The following is a 13,245-nucleotide window of genomic DNA, read 5'->3' as shown; positions in this document are numbered from 1 at the left end:
GCCACCGTTCTCCCTTCCACTTTGATGCTTGGCCGTCTTTGCAACACATGCGGCCATTGCGCACATATGCATGGTTCAACTCCTTCTCGGCAGTCTCTCTGAAGCACCTCCCGACAATCGAATGTTTGTGTGGAAAGCAAACAAACCATGGAATGTGTGTTGGCTATCTAATCGCGAATCATACATCGAAGGCCCGAGCGATACAAGTGATCGCGCAAACTCAAGCGCAGGCCGCCGACAGAATGGACTTGTGGTCCGGGCCATTGGTTGAGCTTAGGTAAACTCTTATTGGCTTCCCACGTGCCTTCAGTAGGCCGATACTGACTACCGTCTCGGTCATTTCTTCCCAGGGGATGTCATCACTGATCCTGCCTCATTCTTCATTGCTCAGCTTGGGGGGTTCCCTTATCGATGGCCTTGTACTGATGATGTTGCATTTAAGAGATTATGACCTTGTTCAGCAGCCAAAAACTTGCCGACCCCCCATCCTTGGCTCCTCCAGCGGACTGCCCCTGCTAACGTCTGGAAAGCCATCATAGGTAAGATGGATGGGTTACGTGTCTTGGGCCTGCACGGTAAAGGCACCAATTCTGAAATCATGAAGGCACAAGTCGGCCCTTTATGCAGAGCAGCTGAAATCGAAGGTCACGTTCAGTTCGAGTCGGGCCCGGTTCCGTCAGTGCCATACCACAATATCGAACGGTTTTTCCCAGGTCAAGACTATAGGGCTTGGTATGAAGCACCAACCTCTGAGAAGCTCCGTGAAGCGCAAGACTACCTCTCAGCCCTTCTTCAAGGTCGTCCCCTTGGATCGCCCGATGAGGTTCCGAAGCCTCAAGTCAGTGATATGCGGAAAGGTAGTACGCTGTGGAAGGTGCACGCCCCATTGGCTCGAGGGTCCGCGGCCGACCTGAGTACTACACCATTCCAGTCACGCTTTCCAGATCGGCAGCGTTTGACTTGTACAACGAACTCTCAAGGGACCTCCCTCGGTTCGTGTGCGAGTACGAAGAAGAGCGTTCGGTTTTCAGACTACACGTCACTCTTTGACACCCCATCATCCGGCTCATCTCTTGACGGTGCTCTGTCGCCTTGCTCGCGCCGCTCGTCTCCAAAACCCACGCTGGCGCTTAACATCATCGATGCCGACTGTTTCAGAGCTTTCGATGGTGTGATCTGTTTTTCTCAAGGTTGCGCGCTAGCTGCAGGACTTCTGCTCCAAACTTCGATTGAGCATCCCGCTGAGGAAGCTCCAATCAAATTTGCCATCTTCATTTGTGAGCGCTTCGCCGCCTGATGGTCTTACATAATGCCTTCTGATGCCATTTTCCGACCATTCTGCAGGCGGTAGCCGCCCTTTCTCTCCTGTCACTACGCAACGGTACAACACGAGGGAGTTGAAAGGGACTGACGCGCCTATCAGAATCACCATTCCGACGCTGCACATCATCGGCAAGCAAGACGGGGCCAGGCAGGAGGGGCATCTGTTAGCATCGCTCTGTGCCCCAGGCACAGCCGAGGTTCTCGAATTTGACGGTGGTCATGCACCTCCAAGAAAGAGCAAAGATATCCAGGAAGTGGCTCGGGCCATCAAAAGACTAGTCTGCAAAGCTCAGGCATGAAAGCCACCACCAGGTGGCTACATTTTTCGCAATCTACCAAAGCGCGTCACCTGCCCCCTGACCCGCATCATCACAAGAGAATCACTTTAACGGCATTCCCGCTCACTTCCGCAGCTCCCAAGAATGAAGAAAGACACTGTGGAAGGTTGAGATCACCAAATAGAATGAAGGTGCTTAGAACTGCGCTCCCCTTCTGCTACTGGATATATCGCCGTCCCTACCCTTCTGCCGGCCTCTTAGCTCTCATCAGCATGGCTCTCCTTCGAGGCTTCTTGTACTGTATTCTGAGCTTTCGCTGCTTCTGCGGCCCTCCTTCTTTTCTCCTTGACCCGCTCGCGCACAATTTCCAAGCCCGGCAACTCCAGGCCGACTGTGCCGAAGAGAGCATCTCTGACCATGGCACCTCTCTGGTCTGCCTCGTCGTGCGCCATGATCTTCCGTCCGAGCGCTGGTCGCTTGTCCGATGCGTTGGAAGTGAAGCGGAATGCTTGTCTTCGCAGGCGGTCGAGTGTCATGTGATCAAACAACGCCGGTTCCTCAAACGCGCTGAATGAGCTTGACGTGGTAGAAGGCGGTGGCGAAAAAGCATTGGAAGGTCCAAAGGTATCACCCGAATCTTGAAAGTCGTCCACGCTGTCGCTCCTGCCTGCACGGCTAAAGTAGTTAGCATCTGAGGTCGCCCTGGCGACGAGTTCTCCGGCATTTCGGAACTTGGGTGCCTCGAGACCTGAGCTTCGTCCCAAGGTGGTGCTCATTCCTCTAAGCTCCGTTTGCATTGCAAGCTCTTCCTTGATGCGATTGTCGATCTCTGTATCGAGGTCGGAGTTAGAAGATGACGCTGCAACGGCCGGTTCGGAGTTCCCACTGCGGGGTGCCGGGAAGAAGGTGGAAGTGAGGTGGTAGAGCTCAATACCTTTTCGCAACCTCTCGTCTCTTTCCTCCTTGGCGAGCTGTGCCGCTTTTGATGAGGCGTGGCGGCGGGATGGTTGCAAGGCAGATGCGGAACTCGAGGCAGCAGCCCGCGTGCAGCTGCAAAGCGCTGGCCGCGCGATGGCTGGCAACATTCTCTGGCTGGAGCTTCCAGATGCCAAGGCGGAAATTGACGCCAGAGGAAATTTCCAGAGGGTCACCATGCTTTTTCAAGGAATTTAGAACAGTCCTGAAGGTGCAGCGTGCACCTTAGCCTCACCCTTCAACGGAAGCTGTGGAAGGTATCGACCAGAAAAGCTGGCTGGGAGAAGTTGGTGAGGATGGGGTTTTTTTACTGCAGGTCCATCGGGCCTGGTTATTAGTCACCGAACAGGCACCACATCACGCGCGTTTTCTCCCGGGGGAAGACCGGTGACTTCGGGGCCAAGTTGCCGATCGACCCCTCAATTTGTACATCCAAATAAGCACAGTTGATTTCTTGCAAACACGCGTTGCGATGCTGCTGTCAATTGATACAATATCCCAATTCAGATCCCACCCTCTGCGGTAAATGAGCACCTAAGGTTTCCGAGTACGGCTGGTGCGAGTCTGGTTCTGGGAAAATTGCGTCAGCCTTGGATTTAAACCTCAAGCGGCAGAACCGAGCGGAGGATCTGAAGTGAACGCACCCATCTTCGAGCGGGGCGAAATGGCGTCTCCTTCGCCGTCCGGCAAGGACTTATCGTCATTATGGCACACATTCGCACCACCGCCGCCTCCAGCGTCACCAGGCCCGGGACAGGATTCTCGCAGGCGCTCAGTCTCCTACCAAGCCGAACACGGGGCACGAAGCAGACATGACACTCTCCCTCCCTCGTCCTTTTCCCCCGCCCCGGACAGACCAGTGTCAAGAAACTCCAATATGGCTAGAAGCGCGAGTCCTAACGCACTTTCCGCTAGCACAAACATGGCAAGTATTCCACTTACTGCTGTAGCGCCGGCTTTTGATCAAGCAGGCAGACCGTTGTCACAAGACCTCTTGCCGGGGGGCCAGGCACAGAGCCGGACTCTTGCACGAGTACGGCATGATTCGGCCCCCATCATAGTCAATGGATCTACGAATGGGTCTTTCGCTCCTCGAGCGTATGTGCAGAATGGTACGCCCCCTCCACAGGTCCCACATCAGCCTCTCAATGCACAACAAGTTGGACCGTCACACGTCCAACGGTCCAATTCTGCGCAGTCATACTACACCAACTTTTCACCAGTTGCGTACGGCGTCCCGCAGGCTGTATACCAACAAGACCTTCCTCTGAGCCATGCCATGTCCCCAGTAAGTCCAGGAACATCTGCGCTTTCTGTTGGCTATGTGCACCCTCAACAGCCTCAGCATCAGGGCATGGTTCACGCGTCGCGACCAGCACATGGACACCCTAGAGCCTTGCCTCAGCACTTTCAAGCCGACTATGCACCATTGCATTCACCAGCAAATGCACCAGTCGCTGCTCAAGCGCAATTTGGTCCTTATGCATACCAGCAGGTAGCCTCCGTACCTGCTGGGTATGTGCCGCCGGAGCAGCAACCAATACAATTCGCTGCTACTGCTGGCTCGCCCACGAACATTCCGGGTTATCAACAGCCAGCGTATGCAGCTTATCCACAAACGGCCATTCACCAAGTTCCTCAACATCAATCTTTTTCGCAACAGCCTTTCCATTTCGCGAATCCTGCAGCAGGTCACCCACCTTCCCGCGCCCCCTTCCCCCAGAGTCAGTCTGCGGTCAAGCAACAAGCACTTCCTCCGGCAGTGTTGCCGCAACAATCCGGTCCATCGTCATCACTGCCTCCGAGCAGTCCCGAAAAGTACTCAATACGACATCCTGTCGGCGCTATGGGTCCGCCAGCAGCACTGGCCTCTGCGATGGAGAGCGCAGGTGCAGGCCCGCGATCCAATACTTCCCGTCCTTTGCCGCAGCCTGGACGCTCATTCTCCCTCAATCAGGCGAATCCCAACAGCACATATCCAATCGTCGGCGAAAACGGTCACGCTTCATCCCCAAGTGTGGCAAGCAGCGTTGGTTCTGTCCGGCGCACACTGCCCCAGCCACCCATCGGCACGTCTCCTGCCATTGGGGATGGTGTTGCAGGCTCGGGTTCGGGCTCGAACCATGCGACGGCGGTGCCTGCCAACTTATTAGGGACGCTCAACAGAACGGAAAGCATGCGTCTTGCGGCAGAAGCGTTGATGTCCCGTGGCCCTCCGCGCCGGGCCGGCATCGGCCTTGGAGGTTTGCGAAGTCGAATGAACTCTCAGGTAGCGGCAGATCGTTCGCCCACAGCAGCCGAAGCCTCCGCACAGCAAGAAAGTGAGGAGATTCCTCCTGCTCTGGCCAGCAGTCAGAGCGATCCGACCACGTGGACCAGCACGCTGCGCGATACCACCTCACTTGACAGCGTCATGCAGAATTTGAGAGATATCACGCTTGGAAGTCCGTCATTGAAGTCTCAGTCACCCACTCGAAAAGACACTTCAGCCCAAGCCGTACCCGCGGACCCGATGAGGATAGAAGAATCCGCAGCTGCGGCGGCGTTCGCGCCTCCGGACAGGCCACGCTCCCGCGGCGCCCATCATTCCATCCGCCAGGTAAATGAAGAAAGGAAGCAAGCGCAGCCGAGTTTTGCCAATACACCGGTTTCGCCCCCTGCGCATCCTGATGTTGTCGCTGACCGGCCCAAATCCCCCGGACCGGAGGGGCAGAGCGAGGCAAGGACTCCATCCCCAGCGCCCGCTCGCTATGAAACTTTCGCCACGCCTGCTCAACCGGCACCTCCGGCCATTATCGAGCCGTCGACGATCCCCGAAGTGCGTCTGCCGCAACCACCACAAGCGCCGTCGACCATTTCGGTGGGCCGACCGCAAATGTTCGAGCCTTCACAGCAGGCACCGCGTGCGCCTCCTACCGTACCAACGATCTCCTTACCTGGCGATGATGATGTGGCCGACGATGGGTGCGCACCTGGCATCGTCATTTCAGTGTCGGATGAAGAAGGAACACATGCTCCTCCAATCATATCGATCTCTGAAGATGACGACGGCGCTGCTGGCCCTGCTATATCAGTGTCTGGCACCAAGAGTGAAATTCCCTCTGCTGGCACCCCAGCAGAAGCGCAGCGAGCCACCAGCGGCTTTGCGCACCCGCCCCCCAGCTCTTCGACAGGTCCAGCATCGGCATCCTCAGTAGGTTCTGGAGCGACTTGCGGAGGGTGCAGAAAGTGGATTGGTGGACGTGTGGTCCAAGCCATGGGTCTCACCTGGCACCCACAGTGCTTCCGCTGCTCGCACTGCGGCCAGCACCTGGAGCACTTTGCCTTTTATGAGCACGAAGGACGTCCGTACTGCCACGTCGACTACCACGAGCTCTTCTCGCGCAGGTGCTTCCACTGCCGGACGCCGATCGTCGATGAGAGATTCATATTGATCGATGACGAACAGCTCGGAAAGCGGTACTACCACGACTTGCATTTCTTCTGCGCCAATTGCGGAGATCCGTTTGTGGATCCAAAAGCCGCTGCCGGTACAGCGGGCGCGGACGAGCAAGCGCTTGTTGCGGACGAGCAGGGTATTGTCCAGGCGGGAGGTAAGGCATTTGTCGTCGTCAAAGGCTATCCATATTGCGAAAAGGTGAGTGGCGGCACAGACGATTCGAGGCGAGAATCATTCATTGCTTACCAGCCTCATTCTTATGCGCGCTCAGTGCCACGTCAACTTGCACCATCCTCGCTGTAAAGGGTGCAAGTTGCCCATCACTGATGATCTGATCACTGCTCTTAAGGGCAAGTGGCACCCGCACTGCTTTGTCTGCGAATCATGCAAGCAGCCATTCGAAGGCGAGCGATTTTTTGAGAAGGACGGAAAGGCATGGGACGAGGAATGCTACAAGGTCATGTTACGCAACACGCTGTGAAGGAGAAGGAGAACGCAAGCCGCATTTCGCACAAGTGGTACAGTCTCTGGAATCCCTTTAATCGCTCCTCGTCTCGTCTTGCCTTACTGTTATATGTATGCCTCTTGGCACTTTGCACGACACTCGCACTGCATTAGACGAACTTGAACCTCTATTGTTCTGCAGTCGGCCATAGACTATCTGCAATTTCAGAGTACGAAAGCCTGTAGAGCAAGAAGTTCTGGCTGCAGTCTGTGGACGTCTGCGGTTGAGACAGTTATGTAGCTCAAGCTGTGAGCTCGCAAAAAGTCATCGTCATCGCGTCATCGATGCGGTGAGACAAGCTGTCACCGTCAACAGTCACTTCCCTTCTCTCGCACATTTGACACTGTGCACACTTCACGAGCCTCGTTCTGGGGGTGGGCTATGTATGTGTATGCATTGGAAACTGTGGTATCACACTGGCAGTTTCGTACCGCGACCGTGCAAGGAAGCACGCTGGGCTTCCGCGTGCTGATGAGAATAATACATCTCTTTCTGCTTTAAATGCAGCTGGATGCAACATGTCTGGTTTAAAATTCTCAGACGTCATTTCGGCGGTGCAGGCAAAACTGCGACGGCACGAGCACGAGCGAGGCAAATCAGCTCTACAATCACGTTCTGAACCTCAATACACTCTATCAGATGACGCCGCGCAGCAGAGCGATGGCTTTCCCCACATCGATGACGCCAAGCTGTATGCACTATTTCCGAGCTATGGGCTCAACGAAGACCATGACAAACGAATGGACGAGGCAAGGCGTGCCGTTCGCGCAACTCTTGAAGAGATGGAACTGAATTTCAAGCTTGATCCTCTTTCTTTGGGAGATCGGAGCGACTACAACAAAGGCTGTGCAGAGATTGTGGGGCTTCTTTCGCGAGTAAGAGCGCATGCTCCCAGAGGCACATCCGCCGGAGGATCAGGAAGACTTGCACCCAACGACGGAGCAGCAGATGGGAAAGACATCGGCAAATCAACGAACAAAGCGGCAATGAAAGTTGGTTCAACAGCCATACCCACTCGATCTTATGAGACCCATGACTTGCTCAAAGCAATCGACCGGAAAGACGTCGAGACGATTATGGCCATCAGAGACTCTAATTTTGACTTGCTACTGGACCTTGGTGGAAGTTCTAGCGCCAACACGAATGCCAAGAATTATACTCCGCTTGGATAGTGAGTCTCTCGGTGCGCTTTCTTCTTGCGAAAGGCTAAGCTGGTGCTGCTTTTCCTCAGTGCAATGAGCCAAGGAAAGGAATGGGAGGGCATATGCATTGTGCTCACCGGCGCATTGAGCCGGTTTGTCAATCAGCTGCCGGATCCCGAGGAGGTGGACTTGTCTTCACACGATGCGGCTAAGCCAGCTACTACCGGGACATCAAAAGCTCCGCGGAGCCTAAGGAGGCAGCTGGATGCACGGACGATGAAAAGATTGCGCAAGGTGCGAGCAAATCTGAAATTAGGTGAGTCGCACGGTGAACCTTTCTTCTGGCAAGCTCGAGCCCAACTGTTCTCAATTCCGTCGAGATTGCAGCGATCAATGGCTCGCTTGCCTTGGAGCAGACCTCGCTGCTCGCTTCTTACTGTCAAGTGCTCAACATGTCAGAAGGGGACATGTTCATCGAGAAGAGCATCGGCGCCGTACAGCACGCCCTACATGCTCGCATTGTTGGAGGCGGATCAAGCATTAGCACCGACTCAATCATAACTTCGGCAGATCCGTTTGCCATTGCCCGTTATGCCGTTTTGCAATACGTAACCGAAGCACTGCGTTCAAAGAAGGACCGCATCGCTGCACTGGAGGATTTTATTTCCAACTCTGTTGGCGACCTCATCTTGATGAGCTTATGGGACGCCATTCGTCTACAAACCCCCGAAAGCAGCGTGCTTTCGGAGACGGAGCAAGCGGCGGCCATTCCAGACCTTGCAGAGCCCCTTCCAACATACTTTTTTGCACGGGACGACAGAGTGTCCACAAGCTTTGTCGAACGTGTCAACGGGCTTGCGCAGGCGCTAGAGCTGGTCCGCGCTCATTCGAACGTTCCAAAGATCAAGCGTCATGCGCGCATGCTGAATCGGGCCAATGAAGTTTCACAGGCATTCACCGAGTCTATGCACCGCTTAACATCCACAGAAAGGCTGAATATACTGCACACGGTCATAATGAAGTAAGCTACAGTGGATATGACTTATACTAGTACATGCATTTGAGACCTACATTCATTCAGCATCGAGATCTTCGATGTCTGCATCCATGTCCCGCTGCTCAAAGGAGTCGTCATCGGGGAAGGTCCGATCGCCCTCCGTCAGCGCTTCAGCAGCAGGCGGTGAAGCAAGCCCCGCTGCAGCGGCACCTCCCCTCTCGGCAGTGACGACCGCTGCGGTGGGCTGGTTTGCTTGCTCCCCTCTCGCAGTCGCGTCAGCTTGAGCCCGCCTTTGAGCGGCAAGATTTGCTGCTGCATGACCCGTATGGCCACCAATGAAGACCCCTGGGCCACCCTCGGCGTCTGACGCGGTAGAATCGTCTGCCAGGCCCTGGCGGTGCGCTGCATCCTCTTCGATCTACCGATTTGACATGAGATGGGGTTAGTGCGATCTCACAAGCTTCCCGATTACTGTGGACTGACAGAATTTTCCTCCTCTTGCAGTGTGCGAGTGTTGCCGAATTTAATGAAATGTCGCTTGCCAAAGTTGGCTACTTTGACTCTCTGCATGGGATTGGGTTGCCGAGCGTCAACACCTCAGCGCCGATCGAGTCTCTTCAGATGGTGCTCTTGGACGCTACCTACCTTGGCATCCCACTTTTCTTCCTCGCTGCTGAGCTCCTGGGCGTCATACATGGAGCCAATGGGCGCATAGCCGTACATGTTGCGCATGACTCGAGCCTGTTCTGCATGTGCACCGCGAGATGGTAAATGATCTCCTCTGTTCATGTGTCGCAGGAAGTCCTGTTCCTGCATGTCTACCGCGAGTCTGCTGTTCATACCTTGCTCGGCGCTGAGAATGTCCTCTCTCTTGTCTTTGCCGTCTGGATCCGGTGACGGCGACCGAGACGCCGCCCTGGTCGCCGTGTGGGCCTGATGCACCCATGATCGATGCACCTGTGGCATGTATGTCGCCGCCATGGTACTGGTACCTTTTCGGCGCACACAGAGCAGTATAAGGCGCGTTTGATGAAAGCTGAGCTCCACACAAGTTAAGCGGCCGGCGCGTCAGCTCTCGCGCGAGATGGGGGCCATTGCCTCGCCTTTTGCAGCAGGCAGCAAACCTGGAGGTTGGAGAGGCGAGAAGTCAGGCCGGCGAAACGGCCAGGTACATCCAGATATCCGCAGTCTGATGGTTCCCTGCCCCTAAAAACGGGCAGGGACGCTGCCGAGATTCGAATTCATTCTTTTGTATTCTTATTAGTACTATTAATCGACCTGCCCCAACCTGTCTGTCACTCGTAAAGCGTGGTGAGTTGCGCCCTGGCTAAGGCTTGTATTGGTCATATGATTGCTCGTATTGTTGGGACCTCAATTTGTATCTTCCCGTGTGATTCAAGCTTTCAACCATAGCATTTATGGTGTCTGTTGTACAGCCGCGATGAAGCTGCCATACCTAGTGCTATGGGTGGTGCTGCTCAGAGTGGCCCAAGAATGGGCAGAGTAGCTACTCTCACGTTGCCCTCGTCAAAGTATGGCGAGTACGAGCACACTGCTCGGGGCGGGTAGCGCCTGAGGCACTGAAACCAATACAGCTAGGCCCTAGCGCGAGCAGCACGACAATGCCTGCCCCAAAATACCCCGGATACGACTCGGGCAGCGCGGCCGCAGGAAAAAATGTTGAAACCAAGAGTCGGACGAATCTTTAAAGAACATATTTTCTTTATGTGATTTCATATCACAAGCGGTTTCATGGTGTAGCGGTTATCACATATCCTTAACAATTCACTGCCTGAGGACAGTAAGGTGTTGCGGATAAGGTCCCCGGTTCGAGACCGGGTGAAATCATTTTTTACCAGTTTTCCTACTCAAATTGTGTAGGCCCTTTTTTGCTTCGTTTCGGTACCAGGTTCCACACTCCAAGTGGTCAAGCATTAACATTGGAACGCGTCTGATGCGTCGCCATACGCTGTAGTGTTTTCTCGTGCAACGATCCCGCCCGTGGTCTCCACTCGAACGCCTGGGTCCTTAGAGGACGACAGTGGAAGGCACATTTTTGAACGGCAATCTGTAGAGGGCTGGTTATGCAAAGTAGTCTTGCACATTTGCGATTGCGGTAGTCGCACTGTGCGAAGAATTGGAACAGAGAACCATTCACGCCCTATTTCGACAGCTGCTGCGGGCTCTCAACATCCCACCACCATGCCAAGTTCACAGAATGGAGGGCCGATGACACCGCGAAGGAGGTCTGCAAGGTTGTCGGCGACGCCCGAGCCGCAAAGAGCGCCGGCTTCAGCTTCAAAGTCGCCAACCGTCGCGTCATCGACGTTGCATGCAAGCCTTGCCGATATTCAAGAGAGTGACCACGAGGGAGAGATCTCGGAATGTCAACGAAGGGGAGCAAGCGGCAGACGTCAGAACGACAATGCGCACAAAATCAATGCCACCACGTCCATGACAACGGCGCGGGAACTGCGCGAAGATCCAGATGTGAACACCGTCAAGGAGACTGCAATACTCGTCCTGGAAGGGGACAAGTCATCAATTTCGAAGCTCACGAAGGGGAAAGCGCAAAACACTGAGGCAATGTCATCAACATCACTTGCTGCCCATAGTTTCCGGCGCAAACGTCAGCTTGCAGCGAAGCTCAGGCTGGACGTTTTCGCGGCGGTATTGCCGCCGGTATTTATTCTTCTTGGCTATCTCGTCCCGTTGGTGCTCCCAATACCGCCGTTAGGACCTTGGTACGATCGAAATGCGAACAATGGCATTAGCAAGGGCACATATGTCGACGAAAATGCCCTGCAGCCCGGCCAAGCCTTCGTCTACTTCGACTACAAAGAAGACGTCAAGCTGGCGGACGAAGTCGCAGATTCCCTTGCCACCCTAGATCTCGGCGCTTGGAGCGAGGGTGAGCGGCACCCTCCCTGGCTCAACGCAACTCTAGGCAAGATGAGTCCCGCTCAACGAGACTACTTGGCAGAACAGTTTGCCATTCTTGGCCTCAAGCCGTTCATTCAACATTATGACTATCGGGCGGGCGCTTCTGCCGCCTCGCCATACGATGGTCCGTTGCACCTTTCGCTTTCGGGGAGCAACATTTTCGCTCGGTTTCCCTCGCCTAGAACGGATGCGAGGGAAGCCATAGTCATTGCGGCTCCTTGGTTTAGCAGCTGGAATGACATTGAACCCGAAGACTCAGATGAAGGGAAAGTGACATATCAGAGGCGAGTGAACGTACGAGGTGTTGCACTAACGATCGCTCTCGCACGATACCTCACAAGTGAGTGCATCTGCAGCGTCGGGAATCAGCCGCGCGACTAACCGTATCATCTCTGCACAGCGCAACCACATTTGTCGCGCGACTTGATATTTGTTCTGTCAGACGGACACCTCGCCGGCATGCAAGCCTTCCTTTCCACATACTTTGCGACAAACCAATCGAATCTGATCACCACTACATATCGCTTCAAACACTCTTTGGCGGCCACACGCCCCGCTGAAGGCACTGTCGGAGATGATCATACACGTGGCAGTGTCATCTGGAATGCTCTTGCGCTCGACTTTCCCTCGGACTCGTTCAGCGCCATTGAGCTTTTGCACGAGGGTTTGAATGGCCAGTTGCCAAACATGGACGTACTGAATGCTGTCGTCCGCGTGGCCGAGCATATTGATGGCGTACCAGTAAAAATTCCAGGTCTAGCCTCGCACAGTCCCATCAAGCGCATGCTTCTACAGCTCCAGACCTGGACGCGTGCCTTCAAGGCACCCCTGGAAGCTACTCTCGGAACAACCTTATGGACGGAACGCACTGAAGGAGAGTATGTGGAATCAATGGAGAGGCTGTCGCATCAGATCGGATTGCAGGCCCTGGGCAAGACTACTGGTGTACATGGTCTTTTCACAAGGTGAGTCGCTTCACTTGTTGGGACATACCCGATACTCACGCTAGATCTCTTCTTGCAGGTACCACATCGATGCATTGACTTTGCGCGCAGTGCCTGCGAGTGGGCCTTATGGGTTCTACCACATGGGACGCATCGCGGAAGGGACGATTCGGACCTACAATAATCTCCTCGAGCGGCTGCACCACTCGCAGTATTTCTACCTGCTCACCTCTCCGTACCGCTTTGTACCCTTCGGGATATACATTCTAGCCAGCATCCTCATCAGCGTCGGTCTCACCTTTTACGCGCTCCGAAGCTGGACATGTTTGGGGAGGGCGGTGCAAGAAGGAAGGCTGCGGGTGTACGAGGAGCACCGCCGAGCGATCGTTGGCGATGATGACGCAACACTGCAACGTCTGGATGCTCCACTCGTGCGTCCAACTACTGAGCATCTCATCCGCGAACTGGGCCGCCTGTCGGAGCTCACGGGGACAAGTATGTCGGCCCAGCAGTTCGAGCAAATCACCACGGACCTGAAGCAGCAAGGAAGGCCGGTTGGGTTGGTGCTGGGTATCATGGGCGTTTGCCACCTCATCGGCTTTTTTGGGCTCAGAATGCTCGCCCGATTTCAGGTTCGCTGTGCTCGTGAAGGTATTTTGGTAAGTCCCACATAGGATATGGAGTCGCCTTCGTCGTTGA

At 54.8% G+C, this 13,245-nt stretch overlaps 6 protein-coding genes and 1 non-coding gene across 7 annotated transcripts; 5 read left to right on the top strand and 2 right to left on the bottom strand.

Moving 5' to 3' along the window:
- The first annotated feature begins 360 nt into the window (after nt 1–360).
- On the top strand, nt 361–1,740 carry K437DRAFT_161194 (uncharacterized protein). Its single transcript, XM_013390055.1, has 4 exons — nt 361–857; nt 932–992; nt 1,159–1,277; nt 1,345–1,740. The coding sequence occupies exons 1-4, from the start codon at nt 545–547 to the stop codon at nt 1,620–1,622; spliced, it is 771 nt and encodes a 256-aa protein (XP_013245509.1). The 5' UTR covers nt 361–544; the 3' UTR covers nt 1,623–1,740.
- On the bottom strand, nt 1,420–2,849 carry K437DRAFT_253858 (uncharacterized protein). The gene has a single exon (XM_013390054.1). It carries the CDS (start codon nt 2,753–2,755, stop codon nt 1,859–1,861), a length of 897 nt encoding a protein of 298 aa, XP_013245508.1. The 5' UTR covers nt 2,756–2,849; the 3' UTR covers nt 1,420–1,858.
- Nucleotides 2,850–3,056: 207 nt separating this feature from the next.
- On the top strand, nt 3,057–6,674 carry K437DRAFT_253857 (uncharacterized protein). The gene is made up of 2 exons (XM_013390053.1): nt 3,057–6,213; nt 6,287–6,674. The coding sequence occupies exons 1-2, from the start codon at nt 3,454–3,456 to the stop codon at nt 6,494–6,496; spliced, it is 2,970 nt and encodes a 989-aa protein (XP_013245507.1). The 5' UTR covers nt 3,057–3,453; the 3' UTR covers nt 6,497–6,674.
- Nucleotides 6,675–7,260: 586 nt separating this feature from the next.
- On the top strand, nt 7,261–8,687 carry K437DRAFT_220099 (uncharacterized protein; the record flags this gene model as incomplete). Its single annotated transcript, XM_013390052.1, has 3 exons — nt 7,261–7,691; nt 7,752–7,978; nt 8,050–8,687. The coding sequence occupies 3 exons, from the start codon at nt 7,261–7,263 to the stop codon at nt 8,685–8,687; spliced, it is 1,296 nt and encodes a 431-aa protein (XP_013245506.1).
- A 6-nt stretch (nt 8,688–8,693) lies between these two features.
- On the bottom strand, nt 8,694–9,817 carry K437DRAFT_253855 (uncharacterized protein). The gene is made up of 3 exons (XM_013390051.1): nt 9,305–9,817; nt 9,143–9,223; nt 8,694–9,077 (listed from the first exon to the last, which is right to left on the bottom strand). Exons 1-3 carry the CDS (start codon nt 9,638–9,640, stop codon nt 8,736–8,738), a joined length of 759 nt encoding a protein of 252 aa, XP_013245505.1. The 5' UTR covers nt 9,641–9,817; the 3' UTR covers nt 8,694–8,735.
- A 588-nt stretch (nt 9,818–10,405) lies between these two features.
- K437DRAFT_t6 lies at nt 10,406–10,507 on the top strand. Its single transcript has one exon. It is a non-coding gene; the product is annotated as a tRNA-Val (tRNA).
- A 145-nt stretch (nt 10,508–10,652) lies between these two features.
- On the top strand, nt 10,653–13,245 carry K437DRAFT_272188 (Gaa1-domain-containing protein). Its single transcript, XM_013390050.1, has 3 exons — nt 10,653–11,942; nt 12,003–12,567; nt 12,626–13,245. Exons 1-3 carry the CDS (start codon nt 10,862–10,864, stop codon nt 13,218–13,220), a joined length of 2,241 nt encoding a protein of 746 aa, XP_013245504.1. The 5' UTR covers nt 10,653–10,861; the 3' UTR covers nt 13,221–13,245.

This window comes from Tilletiaria anomala (assembly GCF_000711695.1).
Source record: "Tilletiaria anomala UBC 951 chromosome Unknown K437scaffold_7, whole genome shotgun sequence".
Classification (NCBI taxonomy): Eukaryota; Fungi; Basidiomycota; class Exobasidiomycetes; order Georgefischeriales; family Tilletiariaceae; genus Tilletiaria; species Tilletiaria anomala.
This window is presented reverse-complemented; position numbering and strand designations above follow the sequence as displayed.